General features: G+C 48.0%; 1 protein-coding gene across 1 annotated transcript in view; it reads right to left on the minus strand.

Annotated features, from left to right (window-relative positions):
- The window catches only part of LOC146353174 (A.superbus venom factor 1-like), a 197,941-nt gene that overhangs the window by 42,068 nt on the left and 135,266 nt on the right, over positions 1-20,607 (minus strand). Inside the window, exons 26-28 of the mRNA XM_084835880.1 lie at positions 20,317-20,476; positions 7,789-7,884; positions 4,297-4,447 (exon numbers count right to left, since the gene is read on the minus strand). Coding sequence (XP_084692006.1) covers positions 4,297-4,447; positions 7,789-7,884; positions 20,317-20,476 — 407 coding nt within the window. The remainder of the gene's footprint in view (positions 1-4,296; positions 4,448-7,788; positions 7,885-20,316; positions 20,477-20,607) is intronic.

Here is a 20,607-nt window from a genome sequence, read left to right on the forward strand (position 1 = left end):
GAAAAGTAACTTTCCCAAGAACCTGAGTACACGGCAGACATGAGATTTGAGACTCAGAACCAAAACCATTCATTTTAACCTGGAGTTTTCTGCTCCAACGGACCACCCATTTCACATAAATGCAAGCCAATTAATTTCCCCAAATCATTTCTAAAGTTAATTGATTCCACCTAATTTATTTCTTCAAATTAATAAGATCACTCTCAAACTACACAAAAGAGCCACGCACACACGCATGTTGCAAACAGACAAGAACTGCACATCCTTTTCTTTTCTCCCTCTTTTTTCTTTTCTTTTCTTTTTTGAGAAGTTTTAGTGGGCAACCTGGCAACCAGCTGACAGATCCATTAAAGAACCTCAGGCTGGGGTTGCACACCACTGGGGTCCAGAAGTGGCTATAGATTGGGCATAAGGTCCCTCGAAAGACTCCCCTGTCCTGTGCCACCTGGAAGCTTTTTACTTGCCTGTAAGGTCAGCTTGGAGAGGCCTTGTCCAGGCTGCTGTGTCCTGTCAGCTGCCCTATTGTCTTGGCATGCACAGGCTGCACTGCGTGACAAATAAGCCCTTGCCTCAACCCCGGGTGGAGGAAGGACAAGGCAGCAGTAAAAAAAGGTGCAGAATTGCTAACTTGCAGCCCAATTCCCTGTAGAAGAGGGGCAGGATGTGAGAGTCCATTGCAGCACTAGGACATAAGAGACTGTGAGAGGACCGACCTCAAGCTCCAGATGTGCATCACCCACCCAGCTGGGGTGGCTGTTGTCTTCATGCCTTGTAACTGATGCCGGCCACAGCCCAAGCCACAGGCTACCCATCAGACCTGGCATGCCGCTCATATGCGGCATCACACCTACCCAGTTAAGGTGGCAGGGGCCCAAGTCCTCTAATGCCAGTCCTGGATGCTGAAGGGAAGCAGTGAAGGGCATTGCCTCTTCGCTGCACAAGTCATGCTGTCGCCCTGCTAGTGTCCTCCCTTCCCCTCCTTGACTAAGACGTGTCAGGCGGGTTGAAGTAGGAGAAGAAAACAAAAATCCCAACTTCTAAAATAAAATGCCCTCTTTTCTTTTCTTTTTAAAAATGATATCCATAGAGCTCAGATTGAACCCTGTTACTTCAAACCAGGTAGGACCAGTCTGAGAGGACAGGGTGGCCCCCCCCCTTGAGGCTCACCTTGATTCAGGGCCACAGACCCTCTCTCAGCCTGAGGGCTGAATCCCATCTCAGAGACGCTCATGGGGCCCACAGTCCAGTGAAGGGCAGGGCCGAAAGTGAACTGGATGGGGCAAAATACCAAAAATACCAGCATATTTTAGTGTAAAGCTCTTACTGCTAGTTACTAGGCCTCTGGAGAGGCATTTCAACCTGTTAGAATAGGGAAAAAGCTGCACAAAAGCTGGGAAACCACCAAACAGTCAGCAGTTGGGGAAAGAGAGTGGGGCCAAAGGAAGGGGAAGATCTGGGGAACCACAGAGGGTGGAATTGGGACCCCAGACCTGAGGTTGTGCACCTCTGTCTTGACTGGGCCCTGCCTGCTGTCCAGAGGGAAGGGTTCACTCGAAGAATACCCTCCAGAAGATACAGCAGAACTTGGCTTCCAAAATTTAAGGGTGCAATCCTATGGCCGCTAGAGAGCAGCTAAACAGCCATAGAATTATTCCGTTTTCAGGAACCACCTCCCAGCCCCTGCCCCCACGTAAGAGGCGTGGTTCGTCCTCAGCTCCACTCTCACAAGAGCAGCATGGAGCAGGGGAAAAGGGGATGTTCCTGGGGGTGGTGAGGGGAGAGTACAGTGGAAGCGTTGTTATGACGCTTCCTATGTACCATTCGGCCTTCCCCCACCTGCACTCTTGAGGCGCCCTGGCTAGACAGTCGAAATCGGCTATCTAGCCACTAATGCAGGGCAACCAGAGTGTGGAGGAGAAGATCCCCTCTGCTCTCTGCTCACCCCGCATTGGATTGTGCCCTAAGTGGTTCAACCTGTCTCAGTCTGCTAGGAGTTTTTATATTCTTTTGCTGCCTTTTTTCTATAAAATTTATAGTCTATGATTGTTATCAAGTCAAGCTGCATAGTACCCAAGACTGGCAAAGTTAATTTTAAACCTAAAACAGATAATCCTACAGGCACCTCCTCCTAGGATTAATAATACAATAATAAATTAAATAACAAACAACTGACTGCTCTTTCTGTCATCTCGCTGTGCCTAAGATTAGCCCTGATTTTCTCCACTTCATTTCGAGAGTCTGAACCTTAATTTCACTTCTTATGTTAGAGGCTTCACATTCCTCTACAGAATATTTTACTCATTTAATTATTCAATACCTCTTGATCTTCTTGTAAAATGCTACCCATTTTAAAGCTCTGGGCCAATTTTTCCTCAGTCTTCTCAAAGTCTAATATGCGTCTTTCAATATTATTTAGGGAGCAATCCTATGGGATAGGCGGCCGCCTCCGAACTTGGAGGTGACCGCCTATCCAATGCAGGGCAGGAGAAGTGCGGAGGGGATCGTCCCCTTCGTGCTTCAGCCGCCTTGCATTTGCAGCTAGACAGCCGATTTTGTAGGGATGTACGAATCCCTTACCTTGTCCCATTCCGGGGATCCGCAGTGTGGGGGGGAGGCGATCCGTCCCTCCCACTGGAATCCTCCCCAGCCAGCTCCACTCTGCAGCAAGGCCGCAGAACCGCCAGCCGGGGCCAGCCACAGCTGCACTTCCGGCCGCTGCCGGGCTGCTGTGACCGCAAATGGCGGCCGTCATAGCGGCTGCCATTTGCGCCCCTGCTCTTTGCCGTGATAGGCTACGTAAGTATTTATATAGCCTATCATGGCCTAATGCAGCCACACAAATGGCCAGCTGCTACGACGGTCGCCATTTGCGGCCACAGCAGCCTGGCAGCAGCCGGAAGACGAGCCGGAGCTGCCGCCACCGCATCCACCGCCGCATCCACCACCAAGTAGGTCCGTCCCGCAGGGATTTTGGGGGGTGGCGGGGGGGGTAGTATGTTCCGCCACGGACTCTGGGGGGCTGGATTCCAAAGAATTCGGCCTCACTGGAGTCCATGGAGGATTTCTCCAACATCCCTACAATTTTGGCTGTCTAGCTACAGGAATTCGGAGTGTGGAAGTGGCGGCTGGACAACACGTAGGATGTGTCGCGCTGGATTTCCGACTTCCCCACCCCAGCACACCCCCAGGAACATCTCGTTTTTGCTGCTCTGCGCTCCTCTTCTGAGTGCGGAGCGCAGGGCCATTCCACGCTGCCTTTGAGGCAGTGCGGGAGGGGGTGAAATTCAGTTCTCAGGGAACCGCCCTCAGAGCGCGGGCTTCGAGGTCAGTTCCTGGGAACCAACCTATCCTATGGCCATCTAGCCACTGACCAGTGGCCATAGGATTGTGCCCTTAATCTACTTTCTAAATCCTTCTTGTTTTCATCAAATGTATTGCCGATCTTTTGTTCAGAACTCTTGTATAAATTGCTTAATTATCTTCCGTCACTGCTGCAATATTCTTTGTTATGAACTTTGGATTTTTCCTTCCATTTTCGATACCTGTGATTTACTTACAAAAATTCAAATTATTTTCATTATCATACAGTTTAAATTCATCATTGGCCATCATTAAATTCATCATTTTTATTGAAATAAACTCTTGTATACTAAATCAATATCTTGTTCTGATACATTGTACCATTCTCACATCTGATAGTCTCCCAAACTCTGATGGATTGCACAATATATATCTATATCTATATCTATATCTATATCTATATCTATATCTATATCTATCTTTATTAATGGTCACAAATGGAGACTTTTGGGGGAACATTTGCCCTTTGTATTCTGGAGCTGTTATAACCCTATTGAATATTGATAATTTTGGCAGTACTATTTATTTTGCAGTCATTCTTCCATTTTGAGGAATAATTATGTTACAAAGGTTTTGTGTAAGTACAGGGCAGATAAATAACTCTCAGCAATATGATGAACTCTCGAAACTAAAATAAACCTTGGCAGTTTTAGGTTTCATTAACAAAACAATACCGAATTTAGCTTGACACTAAAGATGGATTAATCTGTCAAGTCTCATTTCACACATTTTCTCATTTTTCCAAAGTTAAAATTATTTCTCTCTCAGTTCTGCATCAGTTTATGATTTATTTAAAAAGTCTGTATGAAAATTCATACATATTTTTGTGTGCATTTCTCAAAATATCAGCTTTTTGTACATAACCACTGCTCTCTAGATTTAAGCTGAAATGTGATTATATTTTTCTTGTAATCAATTAATTGCCGACACATTTACCTGTGGATGCTCTCAGGAGTACTCTTTCATTGTTCAGCACCCCTGCTAGGGCGAGAGCATAGGACGTGAGAGCCACGGTGTAAGGGTTTTGCAAAGATTCATATCTTCCCGATAAATAGCTACTGGCTCTGGTGATGCTGGCCTCTACATTCTGGATAATAAAAGCAGAGCATATATATATCAGGAGCACTTGGGGAGCAATTTACAAACATTATGCTGAAAATAACTGTAGCATGCAATGTACAGCAAGTTAGACGAAAGAGTCTCTCATACTAACTACAGGCAAAGCAAGGACACCAAAAGGACAAGTGTCCTTTTCTTTCACTGTACACTGACTTGGAGATATTCCACACTCCAAATGGGAATAAGGTAGGGATGTCAGAGAATTCCGCCACGGATCTCGGGGAGGCCAAATGCCAGCGCATTCGGCCCCCCGAAATTGGTGGTGGAACGGTCTGCCCCCCTGCCCCCCCACCGGGACGAGACTTACCTGGGGCGGATCTTCCTGGCGGCGGCGGCTCCGGTGGCAGTTTGGCTGCCGCCACCGCCATTTCCAGTTAAAAAAACACAAAAAACAAAAAAACATGATAGGCTACGTAAAGATTTACGTAGCCTATCACAGCTAGATTTTTAAAAAACACCATGATAGGCTACGTAAATGTTTACGTAGCCTATCACGGCTGACTTAAAAAAAAAAAAATGCGCGTACGCAAATGGCGGCGCCCATGGCCGCCGCCACTTGCGTTCTTTATTTTGTCACATCTTAGTCTACATAAACATTTACGTTTATTTATGTAATTTACGTTTATGTAAATTACATAATTTACATTATGTAAATGTACATAAACATTTACATAGACTAAGACGGCAAAAATAAGGGGAACGCAAATAGCATAGACAGAATCCCTGCGGAGCGGAGCTGGCTGGCCAGGATTCCAGGGGGGAAGAACGGAGTGCCTCCCCCCCAGCCAGGATTCCAGGGGGAGGGATGGAACGCCTCCCCCCCAGCATCAGCATAATCCGCGGAAAGGTAAGTACCTTTCGTACATCCCTAGAATAAGGCAGAAGGAGGGGGACCCCACAGGGAATGCTGCACTTGGGGTTTCTCTAGTGAGATTGCAAAGATAGTGGGTGGTAAGCCAGAGATCACCGCACTTGGCCCCAGAGAAAACAAACCATACCCAAATGTGAGGTATCATCAGGCAGAGCAAGCTCTGGCCAGGCAAGTCGTTAAGCCTGTGAACTGCAAACAAGCAAGCATGAAGACTGCTAAGGTGGGACAAAAACTGTGTTCCACAGGCCGCAAGAAGAGAGCCAAATCAGCTTGCTCTACGAAGCAGCATCGTGGGTTCAGTTTCCTGGGGTGTCTTCACAAGCAATTTGGTGTGAAGTTAGAGCAGTCTGAATTCCTTTGCGACAGATGACACCATCACCAATCCACTGCCAACCAGCCGCTGTCCTCTTGAAAAGCCACATTTTCTGAAACTCCTTTTACTCTGACTTTTTTTACTGAAAGTAGCTCCCTGGCGGTTTTACCACAGTGTGCCATGTCCCCCACATTACATTCCTTGTGTGTCCCTGTGACCTGGCGGTGTCATGGTCAAGGGGGTGGGATGTCCCATTCCCTCGTGTTTCCCCAGCGGAAGTAGTTTTTCCCATTGAGAAAATCCCCAGGAGCGCAGCAGCGACCCCTCACATTATTGCATTAGTGGGGACACTCATTCACCTTAGGTAGCTTGCTTTTTAACATATCCTCCCCCCTTTCTGTGCATGTTTACTCAGAAGTAAGAAATAAATCTTGCTCCCCTGCAGTGAAAGGATTAAAGGCTAACTTTAGTAAAGCACCCTAAAGCACTCTTTTTTGCTTCCCTGATGCTCTCTTAAATCTCTATTGTGATGTTGTGCTTCTTTGATGTAGTTTCTCTGATATAAAGTTGTTTCTCTGTTATGTAAAGTCCCTTCTCTGCTTCATCACAGTAGCAATCTTTCGAGTTTATGGGAGCTTCTCATTGCGAGCAAGGAGAAAGGGAGAAAGTGGGGGCTGGAAGCAACAACTCCGGGGCACAGTGCTGGAAAGGAGCAACACTGAGGGGCTGAGCTGCTCTCAGGGGGAGGAGGGGGCTTCAGATGCTGCACTTGGGCATTTTGGCTTCTCAAGGCAAAAGTGCGCACATGGGGAAAAATGGGGCAGGAGCAGTAACTTTCCTGAGGTAGATTGCTGGAATGGGTCGAAAATGGGGTGGGGGGAAACTCTCAGGGGGAGCCTTCAGATGCTGCACTTGAGAACTGAGGGTTTTGGCTTCTTCAGAAAAATCTGCACACATGGGGGAAATTAGTTGCTCTCCATTCATAATAATGTAGTAGCAAGGGGGAGCCTGGACAGGGGTGGGAAACAAGCCTCTCTCATTGGTTGAGCAGTCCTTGCCAGTTTGATGACATTCAGTTCTACTCCCCCCACCCCACCTGGAAGTATGTTCTTTTCAAGCCAAGCTCTGTGTGACCCCTGAAAACCAGATTTTAAAGGCACGGTACTCTTGGCTTATCTTGCTTCGTGTGTCCCTGACGGAGCAAAGCCAACTCTGTGAAAATCTGGCTAATACTCCAACATGCTTCTCATTCTGTTGTCAGGAAGATTCCCCCCGGTCAAGCTACACCATGCCAGAATGTTGGGTACTAATTGGGTGGGTGGGTTTAAATAAATTCTTTATGTAATGCTATCAGAGTTCAGGGCAGCAGAAGCAAAAGACAGGCCTCTCCCCCAGGAAGCTTACTGTCTAGTCACTGACACTGATAAACTGAGTGGGCACAGCAGCTGGGGCTGGGTGTGTGCAGCCTTATAACAGAAATGGTAATCTCACGGACCGGCAGGGAAGAGAGCAGGGATTAGGGAAGAACTGAATGCAATCTGCATTCGCCCTCCCAAGCATCTGAACAGTGAGATTTTGGCTTTGTTTCTGACTACACCTATGCAGTCCTGGCTGCTGGATCAGGCTGGCAATAGCTCACCGCATCCTTTCTGCATGTGATTCCCCATCCAGTTAGCTATATGCCCACAGAACCTTGCTTCCATGCACTTGTAGCCCCTGGCTGGCTTGGGTCAGGGGTGTGTGCAGAAATAAAAAAGGGGAGAAATGGCAGAGGCAAAGGCTGACACGGGAGGGATGTGAACGAATGCAGTTATGCATATTTAGGTTTCATCTTGGTCACACACTTACCTTCTGAAAACACGAGTGTAACCTAAGACTACTTATTAGGGGGAAATTAGATGTGGTGCAGGAGACCCTGTGATTTCTAAAGAGATTTATTGCAGCAGAGGGGAAGAGGCATTTTAAGGCTTTAACACTATGCTTTTCCCCTATTTAAATCAGCCCCCCAATTATCTCTTTGCTTCGGGGGGGGGGGGTTACTGATACCATATGTGTCCAACTTGCACCTCCACAGCTGCTTTTACATTGTATTATAGGAGATGTTACACCACATAGAGATACTTACCATGACTTGATTCCTGCAAATATCTCTGGTCTCCAGCAATGCAACCAGGACAAAGGCTGTTAATGACACCGTTGGCTCGCTGTACTGATAGCCTCCCTAGAAGGAAGCAAAAGGAGAGGGGACAGCCATCAACCTCTGGATGCAGTGTCAATATAAACACTTTTCCCCTAAAGTTTCAACAGTCATAGCTCAGATTACTGCAGAAGAGGCAGCCATATGAAAGCAGGTACAACTCAACTTTAGAAAATAATTTAAAAATAAATTATTTCCAAGTTTATCAACCTTCTGCTGTTCAAGGACACTCTAAGAACTGGGCACCTGGAAACAAAGTTGATCTCCCATAACTGAAAGTGGCTATGATCTCTCCAAGAGAGCTCCTGCTCATTCCACATATTACTCACCCCTGTTAGAAAAAGGAGACTCCATAACCGTTGGCGTCTCAAGTTACGTAAGAGCCCGAGTGGCGGGAAAATATAGGCGGAGCAAAAAGGGAATCATACTGACGTGCTCATGACTAACAGCTTGGTAAGCTGATAGTGACTGTTCATTGGATATTGACTTAGTGAGCCGATGTACTAACTGTTTCATTGGTTACTGGTAAGAACAATAGAAGCGATATGATATAAAGGGCTTTTGCACACGTGTCTCGGGGTCCAGACTGCTCTGCACCCGTTTTGCAAAACGTTCAATAAAATAGTGTTGGATCCACTGCTGCCTGCCTGGCATCCTTTTCTTCTAAACCGAAAGCAAGGACTTTTTATCTAACAATTTGGTGCCGTGACTCGGATCCTGCTTCAGGGCGTGTCCCCTTCGCGCTGAGCCGAGGGGCTGCGGAGGAGAAGTGGCCACAGGCGGTTGTTTTACACTGCCTTTTCCTCACGACGGTGGCGGCAGAGGCGCCTGGGGACTAATGCCAGAGGAAGAGGGAGACGTGATCACTCCTTTTAGGCACCGGCAGTGGATCAATAAGCAGCTGGACGCAGCTGCGGGCGGGACAGAAGAGGCTTTGGGGGTAAGTGAAACAGCTTACATTAGGGGATAAACGCGGGACGGTGGTGTGTTTGTGATTGTGTGAGACGCCTACGGGCGAAGCGAGTGGGGAGCCCCGATCTGCATTTCCTTACCCCGGAGACGGGCTAGGTCAGAGGAGGGTGAAGCGCAAGAATTGCTGATTGAAATTTCCACCGTCATGGGCGGGTCCCAATCTAAGTCTGCGAAGAAGTCCCATACGCCCTTGGAGTGTTGTTTGAGCAATTGGTCACATTTTAAGCAGGATTATGGAACTAAGATGACAAAGGATCGTCTTGTCTTTTTTTGCACCTGGGAATGGCCAATATTAGAACCCAATTGGCCACCCGAGGGGTCTTTTGACCCAACCTTGGTATCTGATGTGTGAACAATAGTAGCACAGAGGGGAAGTTGGGACCAGTTCCCTTATATTGATTCGTGGGCAACTTGTGTGCCCCTTGGCGGCAGGCCCGCTCCGTGGGTTGTTCAATGCATGTCCCTTGCCCTTCCCATGGTGGTCAAAAGGAAACCACCAAAAGAAGGACCACCCAGGGTCGTGGCCACGGCACCGGAGGACCTACTGCTTCCTCCTCCCTACGGGACAGCTGTCGCAGGGCGCTCATTGCAACCACCATTGCAACTCTCCTGAGGGGCCCGCCCAGCGGTTAGATGCCCCCGAGAAGGACCCCTCACACGAAATAGTACCAGAGGACCCCACCCCTCTAGTTGAATGCCAGGACACTCTCCAAGATCGTCTATATTCCCTAGAGGAAAGACTGGAGGTCCTATAGAGAGAAGCAAAAGGGGGACCTAACTACAACCTGCGAAAGGACCCCCAACCACCGGTGAAGTTCACCTTCCCCATCAGAGAAGTCCCCGACCCTACCGCCCAACATCCTCAAGGGACGATGTTTGTTTATGTCCCATTCACAACATCTGATTTGTATAAATGGAAACAATTTCACCCCTCCTTTGAAGAGGATCCCGGGCCACTCCTGTCTCTGATGGAGAATGTGAGGCTTACTCACAACCCCACATGGGATGATACACAAATGCTATTGAACACCTGTTTTCTCAGCCAAAAGCCAACCTTCCTTGCGGGGGCACGAGCCAAGTATAGGGAGGAAAATCCCCAGGCAACTGAGGAGGAGACGGCGGAGGTTCTGCCCACAGGGCGACCCAATTGGGGGGTGGCCACAGCAGCACATAGACGCTTACATGCTGACTATTTTCGACTCATTTTAGCAGGCATGAAGCAAGCCGCGAGAAGGGCCCCCAATTTGCAAAAAGTCCTGACTCTAAAGCAAGACAAAAACGAACCTCCTGCCGTGTTCCTCCAAAGGCTGAGGGAAGCCTTCGCTAAATATACTGACATTGACTTGAATGATCCAAATAATTTAAGGATCCTCACGACTCAGTTCGTGGGAAATAGCTGCCAGGACATCAGAAAGAAGTTGCAAAAAGTTGAAGGAGGGTTGGCAGCTGACCTAGGAGTTTTAGTTGAAGTAGCTCAAAAGGTTTATGAGAGGCGAGAAGAAGAAGGAAAAGAAAAAGACAAGAGGCAGGCCAAGCTCCTTGCTGCGGTTCTTAAACCTGACAAAGAGGGAGCTAGAAAGGGGAGGAAAGGGGGAAGGAAAGGATCTCCCCTGGGGAAAGATCAATGTGCCTTTTGTAAGAAAATGGGGCACTGGAAGCGTGACTGTGAGGCTTTGAAGCAGAAAGAGAGAGGGGAAAATACGAGAGGAGCGCAGAGAGTTCTGTATGAACAGGAAAGAGATTAGGACAGACCGGGGCCCGGCCCCCTCTTAGCCGTCTCTGAGGCAAGACGGGACCCCATGGTCAAAATAAAGGTTGAGGGCCGCTCCTACAAAGCCCTTGTGGACACAGGGGCCGCCCTGTCCGTCCTCCCCCTCAGTGAGCCCCCAACGGGAGGTGGAGGGTTCACCACCATAATGGGGGTCGAGGGAAGGGCAACCCAAGTGCCCCTCTCTCATCCCCTGTTCACCAAGGTTGGGAAAACACACCTAGAACATGCATTTGTCTGTACCCCCTCCGGTGGCATTGCTAGGAAGGGACTTATTGACTAAACTCCAAATTGAGACTGCTTTTACTCCTGACGGAAGGATGGAGATATGGCTCCCTAAACAGCAGAGTAGTAACTACCAAATGGCCCTTTTGAAGGTTGCAGAAGAATCCACCCCAGAGGCCACCGAGGACTGGAGCCTAATAGAAAACAGAGTCAACCCTCTAGCTTGGGCCGGGATTGGAGGGGCCTCTTGTGCCAAGTCGGCAGCACCATACAAAATTCCCCTCAAGGAGGGAGCAAGGCCTGTTCATGTGAAACAGTATCCCCTTTCCCGCCAAGGAAAGGAGGGCCTACAACCAGTAATAACAAAGCTCCGAGAAGAAGGCCGGCTCATTGAGATAATGTCCCCCTATAACACGCCCATCATCGCTGTGCCAAAAAGGGGAGGGGGGGCAAGGGCTACCGCTTAGTGCAAGACCTCTGGCTCATTAATCAGCAGATCGAGGCCCCCCATCCTGTGGTCCCCAACCCACACACCCTCCTTGTAGGAATTCCAGAAGAGCACACCTGGTTCACTGTCATAGACCTAAAAGACGCCTTTTTCAGCATCCCCCTCCACCCTGATTCAAGGCCTTTGCTCGCCTTTGAATGGGAAAGCCCAGAGGGGGGGTCAAAAGTTCAATTAGCATGGACAGTCATCCCTCAGGGGCTCAATCTCTCACCGGTCGTCTTTGGCCAGCAGCTCCAAAAGGATCTCGAACCCTGGGTCCAGCAGCACTCAGAGGTGCATCTCCTCCAGTACTGTGACGACCTCCTGATTTCAGCCAAGGCCAAGAATGCATGCCTGAGTGGGACGGTTTCCCTCCTCAACTATCTAGCGGGGGGGGGGGGTATAAAGTGTCAAAAGAAAAAGTACAGTTGGCCCAACCAACTGTAAAATTCCTAGGCTACCACATAACTAAAGGGACTCGGAGCCTAGGGCAAGAAAGAGTTGAAGTCATCCGTGACACTCCTGTCCCTAAGTCCCCCCGCGAATTGAGAGCCTACCTGGGGTTGACCGGATTCTGCCGACTATGGATAGCAAACTACGGGGAGACAGCGCGGCCGCTGTATGAGGCGCTGCAGAAAGATAGACTGGATAAATGGAAATGGACTAAGGAAATGAATAAGTCTTTTCTCAGTCTTAAAGCTGCTCTTGTGTCACCACCTGCTCTAGCCATACCAAATCCCAGCCGGCCATTTAGACTTTATGTGCATGAAAATAAGGGCATAGCTTCGGGAGTGCTTTGCCAGCGAAAAGGACCCTCTTGGAGACCAGTGGGATATTATTCCAAGGTCCTAGATGTCGTAGCACGAGGATGGCCAAGTTGCCTGAGGGCAGTAGCGGCAACAGCTCTGATCTGTACCGAAGCCGAGAAAATGACTATGGGAGGACCCATTGAAGTTTGGGTGCATGGAGTGCCACAAATTTTGGGATCAGGAGGAGGAAGCAAATTTCTCAACCCAGCCTGGCATTCCCGATATGAAATAGATTTACTAACAAACGAAAACCTCACTTTTAAGGCTTGCTCTAGCTTTAATATCACCACACTACTGCCAACATTACTGGGCACAAACGGATCAGGACTCCCAGATCATGACTGCCTTGAAGTATTAGACCTAGACACCAAAGGCCGACCGGACCTTGAGGATGAACCAATAGAGGGAGCCAGAGATCTGTTTGTAGATGGATCTAGCTATATGCTGGATGGAAGGCGCTACACAGGAGCGGCCATCGTTACTCTAGAGGAGAGTGTGCGCGAGGAAAGGCTGCCTCCTCATTTCTCCGCCCAATCCGCTGAACTGGTAGCCCTGACAAGAGCCCTGCAAGCCAGCAAGGGAAAGCGAGTAAATATTTATACCGATAGCAAAAATGCCTTCGCCGTTGTGCATGCATGGGCAACTGTGGAAACAGAGGGGATTCCTTACAGCAAACGGATCTCCAGTGGCTAATGGCGGCCTAATAGTGGATCTTCTGGATGCCCTCCAGCTACCCTCACAAGTAGCTGTTGTCCACGTCCGAGCCCATGGGAAAGAAAAAGAGGAAAAATGGAGACAGGGAAACCAGAAGGCAGATGAGGCCGCAAAAAGAGCAGCCAGAGAGGGAATCCAAGGAACATTCCTCATTCTACCCAAAAGAAAAGAGCACCCCACATACTCCCCTGCTGAGTTACGGATGGCACAAGAACACGGAATAAGTCCCTGCGACGACGGATGGATCCAGATGACAGATGGAAGACTGCTTCTTCCACAGACCCTGCAGAGGGTTGTTCTAGAGCAAGTTCACCATTCTCTTGGACACCCTGGAGCATCAGCCATGATCGACTATTGCAAGAGGCTGTTTGTCTCCCCTGGCTTAACTGTATGCACCCACCGACTAGCCGCAACCTGTGAAGTCTGCCAGAAAACCAACCCTCCCAGGGCACCCCCTCCTCCAAAAGGAGGGCGACCATGGGCCTACTATCCTTTTCAGAGGGTGCAGATTGATTTTGCTGAGATGCCACCATGTAGGGGTTACAGGTATTTGCTTGTAATAGTATGTCAAATGACGGGGTGGGTAGAGGCGTTTCCATGTAGGAACTGCCAAGCTAAAACTGTTGTTGCTAAATTGTTACAGGAGGTGGTGCCCCGGTTCTCCCTGCCCGAAGTTATAGAGTCCGATCAGGGCTCACATTTCACCTCAGTTATTACACGGGGGCTGGCACAAGCTCTGGGAGTAGAGTGGCATTTACATTGCCCCTGGAGGCCCCAGGCAAGTGGACAGGTTGAAAGAATCAATCGGAGCCTCAAGGAGACTTTAACCAAACTCCAACGAGGGGTGAAGCTCACTTGGGTTGAGGCTCTGCCAATAGCTTTAACGAAGCTTCGAAGGATGCCAAGAAAGGACATAAAATTGTCCCCCTTCGAACTGATGTTTGGGTTCCCGCCTCGGGTACACTGCGGAAGGAGGGAGGAAGTCAAGTGGGAGGTGGGTGATCAGATGCTAAGGGATCAGTTGACTTCTCTACAGTCTGTTCTTTCACAGCTACGAGCTTATTCCGTTCCGTTTCAGAGACTGCCGTTAGATGCACCTATCCATCTCTTCCAGACGGGAGACGAGGTGTTGCTGAAAAAGTGGAATAAAGAAGCTTTAAAGGAAGGGTGGGAGGGGCCTTATTTGGTGGAACCAACCAGCCACTCGTGTGTAAAGCTTGTGGGTTCTAGTAAATGGACACATTGCAGCCGGATAAAGCCATTAAGCGACCCTCGCTTCCTTCTGTCACCTGGAAAGAACAGGAGGACACGGGCAACGGTCCTTTGCTCCCTGGCACCCCTCCGGAAGCTGCCAGGGACACAGGCGAAGAAGCCATCCAGGAGCCACAATCGCCTGTAATATACAAGTCACAACATCTGGGAAAAGCTCGGGTTCGAATTACAAAAAACTTGTAATATGAAGCAAGTATTGTGGGTGGTGTTGGTAATGTTAGTTAAAGAAATATTAACGTGGATGGTGATACCTCAAGGACTTGGGCTTGACAGCTTTAAGATAAAACCCCGAAATGTCACACCAACACCCCTCAAACCACTTCTGGTACAGATCCCCGAGAAAGAGAGGCGTCCCTGGAGAACCAGGTTAGGAATCCCAATAACAGAGGAAACTGATAATGTGTGGTTAGAGTGGATAAAGTATACAGCCAAGTCTTTAAATAAGTCTGACTGTTTTGTCTGTGCCACAGGGAGATCTGTAGCAAAGGTGCTGCCCTTTCCACTGGGATGGGACACTCCTTCCCTCCTCACCTGCGTGATCCGTTTGTTCCAACACCCTGATGCATGGGGAGAGGAGGAATGCCAAACCCTCAATAAATTATACCCCCCACTCAAATCAAAGGATCGTGTCAGACCTTCCACAGTCTTCCTGCAAAGAAGAAACCATACCGGATGCATACACTGAAACCTTGCAGACACAGAGGGGCGTATAGGGAACCTGACAAGTAAAGTAAGATGTGTTAATTCCACCCGCTTTAGGAATAATTCCCTTTCAATCCCACAAGCTGATCTCTGGTGGTATTGTGGTGGTCTAGAGTTGTATGAGGTATTGCCCTCCAATTGGTCCGGAGCTTGTGGGTTAGTTCAGTTGGCAGTCCCCTTTTCAATTGCATACCATCCAGCAGAGAAGACTGGCCAACCCCGGCAGAAACGATCAGTAACCCCTTTTGATGATCAAATATATATTGACTCCATAGGAGTACCAAGGGGAGTGCCAGACGAGTTCAAAGGAAGAAATCAAATTTCTGCAGGATTTGAATCTACCCTGTTTTGGTGGGTGACCATTAACAAAATGTAGATTGGATCAATTACGTTTATTATAATCAACAGAGGTTTATAAACTATACTCGAGATGCTGTAAAAGGATTGGCTGAGCAGCTAGATGCCACCAGCCAAATGGCTTGGGAAAATCAGCGTGTTCTTGATATGATGTTAGCAGAAAAAGGAGGGGTTTGTGTCATGCTAGGTGGACGGTGTTGCACCTTCATCCCTAACAACACTGCCCCAGATGGCACGGTAACAAGGGCTTTGCAGGGCCTCACTGCCTTGTCTGAAGAATTAGCCGAGAATTCAGGGATTAACAACCCCGTGACTGCCTGGTTAGAGAGATGGTTTGGAAAATGGAAACACCTAGCAGCCTCAATCCTTATTTCGCTTGTAGTGATGATAGGAGTTTTAGTGTTATTTGGTTGTTGCATTATCCCCTGCGCTAGAGGCTTATCCCAGCGGTTAATTGAAACCGCTCTGTCAAAGCAGATGCTCTTGCTTTATTGTGCTGATAAAGAAACTCCGTTTTAAATGCTTTAAGACGTGAATAAAGACTTAAAGGAGGGAATTGTTAGAAAAAGGAGGCTCCATAACCGTTGGCATCTCAAGTTATGTAAGAGCCTGAGTGGCGGGAAAATATAGGCGGAGCAAAAAGGGAATCATACTGACGCGCTCATGACTAACAGCTTGGTAAGCTGATAGTGACTGTTCATTGGATATTGACTTAGTGAGCCGATGTACTAACTGTTTCATTGGTTACTGGTAAGAACAATAGAAGCGATATGATATAAAGGGCTTTTGCACACGTGTCTCAGGGTCCAGACTGCTCTGCACCCGTTTTGCAAAACGTTCAATAAAATAGTGTTGGATCCACTGCTGCCTGCCTGGCATCCTTTTCTTCTAAACCGAAAGCAAGGACTTTTTATCTAACACCCCCAGGCAGCATAGTGTTGTGGCGCCAGGAGCCAACTTGTGGGCATTTGGCCTCATTGTTCTGCCCCCAAATGGCAGCCATGTCTGCTATTGAAAGCATTCTAGACTGAGCCACTGCCATCCCAGTGTGTGGGATGAACACTGGGGCGCCAGCAGGACTCTGAACGTATCCCCTACTTGTTCTGTGAGAGGCAGAAGGGGCTCCAGGTTGTGATGTGGTGGTATCAGGTGGAGGAAAGGGAGGATGCAGCAAAGGTGTCTGAAGCCGCCATTGCACACTGCAAGCTTCCCTGTGGGAAAAGTGTAGTGCTCCTGTTGCCCCTTTTGGCAATGTGGTTGTTTTTCCTGTACCTGAGTGGTTCGTGTTGGGCAGGGAAGAGGAAAATGCCTTTCTTTTTTTAAAGCGGAGCTCTCCAGATCTCTGCTGGGGCACTGAATTTGCTACATGAGTCTGGTCTGGTCTGGTCTGGTCTGGGGGCTGGGAGAGGATCCCTCTCCTTCCAAAGGAGCAGCTAGACCCTGCCTGCTGATAAAGAAGAGGCCTCCTTCCAAAGGTTTTGCAATGACCTTCTGAGTCAGGGGAGAATACCAAGGACTAAAAGTGTGGCCTTCTCCGTGGAAGCTTGTGTCTCCCACCAAGTGATGGCATCTCCTTCTGTAATGTCTCGGTCTGGGATCTCCAAAGTGATGCCTCTGGGCATATGCTGCAAAGTGAAGTGTCAGCCTCCGGCGCCATCTTATTTCCAATAATGCCTCTGGGCCTCGTGGGCCATAGAGGCATTCTTAGAAAATAAAAAGGGTGGGTGGCTGCAGCCCAGTGCTCCATTTTGAAGCATGTCCAGCAGCCCAGAAAAAAATAAAAAGGTAAGTTGGGCTGGTAGAGAGTGTCCCAATGGGCTAGAGAATGTGGTGGGGAGCGGGGGTGGGGGAGTTTTGCCAATGCTCTGCATGCATGTGATTTGCTGGTTTTTTATGTGATGTGTGCATGTGTAAGCTGCTAGGTTTGCTTGTTTTGGTATGTGTGTATTTTGCCTGGATTGTGTGTGTGTTTTGCCTGGTTGTTGTTGTTGCTGTTCTTTTGTGGTATGTGTTTCTCTGAGCATCACGATTTTCTCTTCTGTGAAACTGGTATTTTGTGGGGACAAATATTTGATTTGGCATTTGAGGCTCAGACCCCACCTCTGCCTTGCACTCGGTTTCTTGGTCACGTTACTTGTTTCTGAGCCTCATCAGTCTGCCTTCTGTGAAATGTGTGTTAGAGCAGAAAACTGTGGGTTCAAAATACTGGTTTTGTGTTTTTGAACTCACATACCATCTCTGCGTTGTACTTGGGCAGGTTAATTTTCTTTTGGCCTCATTAGTTTGCCTTCTGGAAAATTGGTTTAATGGGTGTTTTGTGAGTGGTCATGCCCACATGGCAGTCATTTTGTAAATGGACAAGCCTGCTCCATAGCAACCATTTTGTGAGAGAATCCACAACACTCTTTCAAAATTCCAAGTGTCCCACCAGCCCAAAAAGGTTAGGAACCTTTGGCCTAGGTTTAAATTCTTCAGGTACATTTGTGTGTATGTTAACCAAGGAAAACACAACTCTAAAAAAGGGAACTCTGAATTTGGGGGGGAATTTTTCTTCTTCTCAAGGGAAGGAGGCAGTTAGCTTGGAGAAAGACTAGCCAGGGATGAAGTATCTGATCTGGAGGAGGAGGAGGAGAAGGAGCCTCTTTCCTAACCCCCCCGACACGAAACTGAGAAAGCTCTTCCACAAACAGCAAATAGAAAGATAACTGGACAAGAAATGTAGTAGAAAACTAGGAAGCAAAAATGTACCCTCAGTACATGTAGTTTTCAAGAGCATAGGCTAGGGCAATTTATTTTAGTTATTTATTTATTAGATTTTTATATGGCCTAACTGGTAAATGCCCTCAGGGCAGTTTACAATATAAAAAACAAAACAAAAAAGCAAAAAAATAACCAAACAAAAATACAGTAATAGAAGTGTCAATGTAATACAATATTAAACATTTAAAATATTGAGCTAGCAGTAAAATTAATCATCAGAGCAACATCAAAGATTAAAAGCCTGCTGGAAGAAGAAGGCCTTAGTGTACAGTGAAGATGTCAGGCAGATCTCCCTGGGAACTGCATTCCACAGATGGGGGGTCACTACAGAGAAGGCTCTTTCCCTGGTAGCCACCTGTCGCATCATTGTGGGAGGCGGCACTCAGAGAAGAGCCCCAAAGACAATCTCAGCAATCTGGCAGGAACATATGGGAGAAGGTACTCCTTCTGGTAGACTGGTCCTAAGCTATTTAGAGCTTTAAAGGTTAGCACCAACACTGCACACTGGACCAATGCAGTTGATGGAGCACTGGAGTAATACGTTGAAACGGACAGTCCCAGTAAGCAGCCTCACTGCTCTCTTCTTAGGGATGGTGTGGGCTCCTGATTTGGTCTGGGAGTCCAGCAGACACCCCCTGCCCATGCCCCCGCTTGCCCCCCCCACGCTCGCCAAGCCACTGGCACTCACCCAGGACCCATCCTTGAGCACCACGATTGCCATTTTGAAAAAAAAATGGCAATCGCGATACATGCACATCTAGTTATATGCAAAATGGCACCATGAATGGCCCATATATGCAAGATTATGCCTGTAATCTTGCATATATGGGCCATTTATGGCACCATTTTGCATACAACTAGATGTGCGCGTATCACGATCACCATTTTTTTTCACAAAATGGTGATTGCAGTGCTCGAGGACAAGTCCCGGTTGAGTGCAGGTGGCTTTGCGAGTGGCGGGGAGCTCAAGCACGGGTCTGGGGGCATGCGAGTGGGGGCAAGGACTGGGCCATCTGTATCTCTTCTGCACTAACTGAAGTATCCAGACAGAGGTAGCTCCACGTATAACACATTGCAATAATATAGGCAGGAAGTTAGCAAAGCACTGATAACTGTTGCAGGCTATCTCTGTTCAGGTAGGGCCATAAGTAATACAAGGCACTTCGTGCCACTGAAGCCACTTGGGCCTCAAGTGACAGAGCTGGATCTATGGGCACCCCTATGAACTCGCTCCTTCTGGGGGACTGCAACCCCATTTAGAACAGGTTGAATGCCCCTTAACTGGTCAGATGAACCACCTACTAACAGAACCTCCATCTTGTTTCGATTCTTAGTTTATTGGCCTTCATCAAGCCCATTACTGAGTCCAAACACCGATTCAGGATAATCACTGACTAACTTGCATTTAATGAAAAGGAGAGATAGCACTGGGTGTCATGGGCATATTGGTGACACTTCAGTCCATCCTTCTGGAAAGCCTCTCACAGCAACTTCATGTAGATGTTAAAAAGCATGGAGGAGAAAATAGAATCCTGGGGGATGCCACAACAGAGTCTCATGAGGCAGAACGACTGTCCCCCAGCACCATCTTCTGGAACTGGCCATCCAAGTAGGAGTGGAACCACTGTAAAACAGTGCCTCCAACTCCCAACTGAAACAGCCTCACCAGAAAGATCCTGTGGTTGATGGTATCAAAGGCCACTGAGAGATCTAGAAGAACCAACAGGGACGCACTCCCCTTGCCTTTCTCCCAGCAAAGGCCATCTCACAGGGCAACCAAAGCAGTCTCCATTCTTCTTTGCCGCTGGCTGTATGTCCTCCCTTATCACCCCTTACACTCCTTCCCTCTGTTCTACAGAAGCTCATTTACTATTGGCCCCTCTTTCTCCACACAGTTTTTCTATTTTCATCTCTATGCCTTTAACAGCCCTCTACACTCTGTTCATCAGATCAGACCTTCTCCAAGTCCCTCCCCAAGATCAATTTTTTAGGTTCTGGCAAAGCCTTACTTCTCCATTTCTATCAAACACTTTTATACTTGGACTTTTGTATACTGCTTACATCTCAGGCCATTACCAGTCATCTATCCCTCTGGTTCATCTGTTGAAGATTGTATGAGCTCTGGGAAGTGGCTGTGTCACTTGCCACTCTGTATTCTGCACACTACAGAAAAGTTGTTACATAGTAACCACAATATGGGATGCATATCATTATTATGTCCTGTTTGAAACCCCTCTGAGCTTCCAACTTGTCGTTGTCATTGTCATCAGGCAGAAGACAAACATGGATGGACCAATCTCCTAATTAAGTCCTCTGTTCTGTTCACCGGAATTAGGAACTACAAAATTGCTGGTCCTGTTCAAGTCAATTAATAACAGGAGAAAGCATACCGTCATTGATGTGGACAACACAGCAGCTTCTTCATGGAACGTTCCATCTGGTTTTTGCCTCTCCGCAATCAGCCATTTCACAGATCCACAGAGCACACCAGCATTGATAAATACTGGTCCAACAGCCATGGTGAAAACCTTTGCAATATATGCTGTTAGCCTGTGAAAAACATGGTGTGTCAGCTCAGCTTATATTTCTTGCTGTAGTTAGCTACCTGCCTTATTATGTGAAGCTAAGCATGGCAGGGGAATCAATGAATAGAGGAACTGTGGCTTGTCCAAAGTCTCACA

The sequence above is a fragment of the Heloderma suspectum genome, chromosome 2, assembly GCF_057233095.1.
Source record: "Heloderma suspectum isolate Gila_16-S chromosome 2, 16-S_ref, whole genome shotgun sequence".
NCBI lineage: Eukaryota > Metazoa > Chordata > Lepidosauria > Squamata > Helodermatidae > Heloderma > Heloderma suspectum.